Source organism: Zea mays, chromosome 7 (genome assembly GCF_902167145.1).
Source record: "Zea mays cultivar B73 chromosome 7, Zm-B73-REFERENCE-NAM-5.0, whole genome shotgun sequence".
Classification (NCBI taxonomy): domain Eukaryota; kingdom Viridiplantae; phylum Streptophyta; class Magnoliopsida; order Poales; family Poaceae; genus Zea; species Zea mays.
In genome coordinates, this window is record NC_050102.1 from 130,126,664 (window position 1) to 130,132,788 (window position 6,125).

Consider the following 6,125-nt stretch of genomic DNA (forward strand, 5'->3'; position numbering starts at 1 on the left):
ATGGCCAATGTTGCTTCACAACGAAGCCTGCCCGAGCCGGGCCTCGGGAGAGCCGAGGGGGCACCCGCTGTCTGAGGAGGCCCTCGGGCGAGGCGTGAACTTGTCTGGGACTACTGTTCCAACCCGAGGCTGGGCTCGGGTGAGATCGCGTTCCTCGGGCAGACGAAGTCTTGGCTTGAACCGCACCCGTCAGTTGGTGTGAGGGTGTTAATCAGCCATGATTAGGAGCGTTGGGGGTACCCCTAATTATGGTACCCGACAGTTGTTGAACGAAGCCATCGTCTCAACAGTGGAAGTGAGTTCACCGAAGGTGGGCGCTAATGTTGGAGACTTGTTCTCAAATGCTATGAATTAAGAACAAGGCAACACAAATGTTAATGGTTAAAGACCTTCGTCTTACGAAGCATTATCTCCCTCAAGATATAATGATCTTCAGACGAAGGTCATGAAGGTCATACCTTCATCAATCCAATATGTAATGTAAAAGCAGAAGCATGCGTTCCATATAAAGAATATGAATAATCATATTAAATCATTAGATTATTTATATTCTCATCGAATAATCGTGAATAAACAGTAACGATATCAAATTACATTTATACCTTCAGCTTGACAGAAGGTAAGAATTCAAGTGTGACGTGCCAGTGAATATAAGTCAGTGTGAACAGTACAGGGGTATTGTTCACCTATTTATATGCACGGGATGCAACCCGGTCAAAATTACATTTACGTCCTTAATAACTAATTATAAACATGACACAAGTTATCATGGACTAAACGATCTTTTTCTCTTTAAGTCGGTGTTGCCCTTCGTCTCAAGGTGTGTCGTCATGCCGAAGCTCCCTGGATTGTAGCTTCGGTATATACCTTCGCGTTATATCTTCTTGCATATCGTCCTGCCGAAAGTGTTTTTGGTTAGATAACTTTCGGCGAAGAAGAAGGCTCCCAACACCTGCCGACCTCAATATAATTCTAGGATCTTTTCTGATCTCTGGTGGGGTCTTATCCGAGAGGCGAGATCCAAGTTCTGGAGGAGATCCACGATGCCCTCAACGCGCCTCGCAGACAGTCTGCCGATAGACGGTTCACGCGCCATATAGAAGACTAGAGCCGTAGTCGCGGATGGTCAAGCCGCTCATCACGGGTGGTCCACGCTAACGCAGAGAGAACCCTGAGGTCCGTGTATAGTGTGCCGATCCTAGAGTTTGTTTGGTGATTGACCCCAAAAGTGAGCCCTCACGTGCTCATAAACCTCTCAACAGAATGGACACACTGAACGAGTTCTTCACACTATCAACGGAAGCAAGGGGTTGGATCGGGAAAGAAGAAACTTTATAGTTGATACAGTACCATGTAAGAGAGTGCCGATACATATACATGTGGCGAAGGCGAAGCACTGCCCAGGCTATACGCCTGTAACTGAAGACCTGAAAGCTAGGATCAGCTGAATATCAGGATGTGGCCCTTTCCTATATGCTACAACAGACTAACAGCTGATCCCTATCTTTCAGGCCTTCAGTTATGGCCGGGCGTATGGCCAGCACTGGTATATATGTCCCGGCACCGGCACTCTCCGCGTGATTGGTTGGCTCGCCAACCGTAACCAGGACCACCGCGTGCGTTGACCATGACCAGACGCATGATTGGTTACCTGTACTGCTCTAGCACGGCCTGCATGTCAACATGCAGCCAAAACACCTTTTTCCACCATTTGCCTGCATGCGTGGAGACGGACGAGGCGATGATCTCTACGAGGCTAGGTGCGCGTGAGCCCGGCGCATCCGCTGCATGCAACCAATCACCCCCTCTGTGAATAGAAGTACTCCAGCGTTCTCGTCTTTTACACCACTAAAACCAAACTGATGGCGAGTGTCGAAAAGATAGTGTTGCAGAAACTTCTCTGATCCTGATCAGAGCTTCTAAGAGGGGACGAATGAATTAAATCGAATGTATTCGTGTTTTCTGCACTAACGACTGAAAAAAAACATGTATACCCACCCACATGAGCTCTGTATGGCTGTATCACCTATTTCTGAACCCTCCCCCCCAAAAAAGATAAGAGATTGTGCTCCAGTGGTTTCTTCCTGTATCAGACACGCATGCCTCCCCTTCTCTGAACTCACTGTGTGTACACAACGCGAGCCTTCTAATGCAGCTATGGCCTGGGCCTGCACACAAGCAGGCGTGCGTCTGTATATATATAATCATTCCATGATTCCATCACCATCTTGTCAGAAGGAGGCGCTCCAGATCGCATCCTGCCCTTCGCCGCATCGCGAATGCACGTACTTGATCCTCTCGACCGGATTGCAGACCCCACTGCACCTCCAGTCAAACGACGCGATGCAGACGTTCCCCGCCTGCGCTTTCCACTCGCAGTCTTTGAGAGAGGGAGAGCAAAGATCGGTTACAGCCTTTTACGGTGAAGAAAAGCTAGAGGCGGTCGAGACGCTGCAGGCGCTGCGAAGAACAAGAAACTGACCTGGTGGCGTGCCGCAGCACATGTCCCTGTCGTCGATGTGCTCCACGTCTAGGCCGATGAACCACGCGCCGAGCGAGACGTCTTCGTTCGCGTATTTATGCAGTATGGGCCTGGGCGGTGGTATATGGTGAACGCATATGGATCAGCTGCCTGCCAGTGCCACTCAAGAGAGAGAAGAAGAAGAAGAAGGTTTTGTCTTACTGGTTGATGGAGATGTAGGTCGCGAGGTCCTTGGAGATGGCGTATATCTGCCCCGTGGCGTGGCGGAAGTACTTGTTCCCGTCCTCTCCGAACTTCCAGAACTCAGGCTCATGGTATTTCGCATTCCTGATGTGGGGGAAAAAGAAAACATGTATGTCAAAACGAAGGCTGGTATTTCGACGATTCAATTCGAATGCTGCGCTGCTTTTTTTTCAGAGGAATTTATACTTGTCGGAGAGGACCGGTCCCGACTTCATGCAGCCAATGTACACCCGTGGCTTCAGCTTGTGCCGGCCGAGGGTGGCGACGAGCATCCCTGCACATTTTACGCCATGAAGGTTTCTGGACAGGTTTCTGTCTTCTCTAAACGAACACTGAACTCTTGGAGGTGCGTTTTGTTACCGGATCGGAGCAAGGGAGCACGTAGTTTACCTAGGTTCAGGTGAACATCGTCGTCCACCTTGACATAGAAATCCGCGTCCCATAAGGCCACGGCAGTTGAGAAGAATGTCTTGGTCTTCGCAGACAGCTTGTGGTACCCTTCGACATGGTCCTGCGAAGCATATATGCACAGTTCAGCTGCAGATCGAGCATAGATTTTGGGTGTTCTGTGCTTCAACGGAGTACACCCGTGGCCGTGGCTTCAGTGGAGATCATCGTACCAGCCTAAGAAAGTCGCCATGAATTTCATCCTCCGCGTCTATAGCTTTGTCAAGGACGTTGTTCGATGTAGCGCTGCAACAACGCATAGAGAAGAAAAAAAAACCAGTTTTTTTTTTTTTACTTCAGTGAATGCATAAACTATTGAATATATGTAAAACATGCGTTCGTAACGTTTTCGCGAACGTTAGACTGAAAGGCGATACAGTTAAAGCATACCTATGCCCTATCGTAAACCGGACGACGATTCCCTTCTCCTCCAGTTTCTTGAGCTTCTCACCTGATAAACAGCAGGTCAGACAAGCACAGTAAAACAAAAGAGAAATAGCAGTCAGCCCTAATGGATATTTCCTGCGCCATTGGATCTTTCAAGAAAATATATAAAAATAAATAAACAGAGAGAATCCTGCATCATCATCATTTCCTCTGCATCAGTCCGGGGGAAAGACAAAGAATCACGAACCTTGAGGCATCCAGGTCTCCCTCACGGAATCCCGACGCTTCCTGCTGCTGAAGGCGGTGTTGACCCCGATCACCACGAACACCCTTCTCCTCTGCTTACTTACGCCACCACCTGTACTTTCCCCGTGAAGCTCGTTGATGCTGCGCTTCGCTGCCAGCTCCATCTGCAGTGTGTCAATTGACTTCTCCAAGTATCTGGACGGACACAGAATGATACCCAGATTATTAGTCCCAAACTGGCTGGCAGTCAGAGAGGCCACCGGCTAGCTGTAGACGAGGAACAGTTTCTATAGCCAGTTTTCTATGTCGTTGCTGACTTACTGTATGGCCTCGTGAGTCTTCGACACCTCTCCCATAATGTCCCTGTCTTCTGCCGGTTTCTGAAACCAAGAGAGGGAGGTTACACAATCACTTTACGTTGAAAAGCTTGCTTTACGTTTTCGCAGTCCATTCCATGTGCTTTATGGAAAAATACAGTCAAATGCAGGAGATAGTTTTTTTTTTAAAAAAAAAGCAATGTCGAATACGATGCCTGCAGCAATGTCGAATTCAACAATGTCTCTGAAGTAGCATTGTAGCAAGCTGGTTAGGTTTAGGGATTTATAGAGCAAAATATATATAAAAAAAGGGATAACAAACAAAAGAATAATACAGCACAAAATCCAGGGGTTAGGCGGCCGTACCGGCTTGGCAACAAAATCCTCGGAAAGGCTCTGCAGCTCCGTGTCGTGCTCGTGCTCGTGCTCGTGCCACCCCGTCTGCACCACGACCGGGCTCGGCACCGATCCAAACCTGCCACGAGAACCATCGCCGCCGCAGAACCCGTGAGCCTTGCAGTCGCTCGCGGCACACAGACAGAACTCACCGGGCATGGATGGCTCCAACAGAGAAAGCGGAAGAGAAACCGATCTACTATATTGACTCACAGGTCCGTGACGAGTATGCCGAGGAAGAAGCTGAGGAAGCAGAGGATCAGTATCCGGCGCGAGAGCAGCCTCCTGTCCGAGGCCAGGCCGCCGTTCTTGGGCTTCATCTACCTCCCCTCCGATCGTTCCGCCTCTCTCCTCTTCTCCGGCGTGTCGTGCCGTGTCGTGTCGTGTCGTGTCTATGCGTTTCGTGAGTCACACCATAGGCGAGCGAGGGGAGGGCGGCTTTATGCAGGTTCGACGTAACCGAAGCAGAGGAGAGGAAACACGAGAGGCAGGAGGGAGACGACGACTACTACTTTAATGGTGGACTCGGAGCAAATGCTACGTTCACGGCACAAAGGTGGGAACGCTGTTTTTCTAGAGGCAGAGAGGCCTCTGGTTTAGGGGAAGGCTGTTACGTTACGCTGTTTTTTCTCTCTTTTTATTTTGTTTATTATATACTGCTAGAGATATGTGATTTTCTTAATTGAATGGGTACGAGAGGTATGGGCGACAAAAAAAAATACGGAGTAGATTTTTAGTCATCATATATATGAAGAATGAAAATTTCATAGAGCATTTTTTTTCTTTTTATAACGCGTATTAGGATTTAGAAATCAGGGAAAAAAACTTTACCAGCATATTTTGATCACGAATTACTCTTAAAGTACAGTATCAATTACTTCAGAATCAGTTCCATGGAAGGTAAATCTCCTTTTATTCCAAATTATAAGTTTTTTTAGAGAATCAAATATCTCGAATTTGATAAAAATATGAATATTTATGGAATTAAAGAAGCATAATACAAAAACACAGTTAATTAAAATTCTAATAATATTTATTTAGTATTTTAAATAGCATTGTTTTATTATATATTATATATTAATTAAATATAAGATGTTTTGTAAATAAAATAATTTATAAATTAGGACATAAAAACTACCTTGAGCAATTTTTGGTAAAGTCACACTAAATTTGATTTTTTATTCTTAATGTGTCCAATACCTTCAACCGGTGGTTGAAAAAAACTATAGGAAAATCCTTAACATTTCATTGGGCTCATTTGGTATCTTTTTTTAGCTACAACTTTAGCTACAAACTCCTCATATTCCTCTCATATAAGGGCAAAGTATATTGCTATATGTTAGCCGCCTCATACTCTATCTTAAACAGTGTCATATAGGACCTTTTTATGTAGAGAAAATAGAGAGTGGAGAGAGAACAAGGTCATTGTTTCGTGAAACGACCGCCTTATGAGCTGAAATTTAGGACTATGAAACAACCATACTATTGTATGACTTGTCTTTGTTGTACAATTCACAACTTAGCTCTTTGTTTGGACCTTGATGGCTAGAGGGGAGTGATTGATTGCTCTAGTTTTGCTCTAGGCTATCTCTCTAAACAAACTATTG

General features: G+C 46.2%; 1 protein-coding gene across 1 annotated transcript; it reads right to left on the bottom strand.

Annotated features, from left to right (window-relative positions):
• Nucleotides 1-1,940: 1,940 nt before the first annotated feature.
• Nucleotides 1,941-4,921, bottom strand: LOC100274035 (uncharacterized). Its single transcript, NM_001148418.1, has 11 exons — nt 4,732-4,921; nt 4,489-4,597; nt 4,127-4,185; nt 3,807-4,000; nt 3,563-3,623; nt 3,346-3,418; nt 3,116-3,236; nt 2,912-2,999; nt 2,684-2,809; nt 2,483-2,592; nt 1,941-2,380 (listed from the first exon to the last, which is right to left on the bottom strand). Exons 1-11 carry the CDS (start codon nt 4,836-4,838, stop codon nt 2,232-2,234), a joined length of 1,197 nt encoding a protein of 398 aa, NP_001141890.1. The 5' UTR covers nt 4,839-4,921; the 3' UTR covers nt 1,941-2,231.
• Nucleotides 4,922-6,125: the final 1,204 nt, after the last annotated feature.

What these genes read in the sequence shown, in the direction of transcription:
- LOC100274035 (NM_001148418.1), bottom strand. Translation starts at nt 4,838, where the DNA reads ATGAAGCCCAAGAACGGCGGCCTGGCCTCGGACAGGAGGCTGCTCTCG. An exon ending in CGGTTTACGATAGGGCATAG is followed by an intron (nt 3,419 to 3,562) that starts GTATGCTTTAAC and finishes GCGTTGTTGCAG; the next exon opens with CGCTACATCGAACAACGTCC. An exon ending in ACCTACATCTCCATCAACCA is followed by an intron (nt 2,593 to 2,683) that starts GTAAGACAAAAC and finishes ACCACCGCCCAG; the next exon opens with GCCCATACTGCATAAATACG.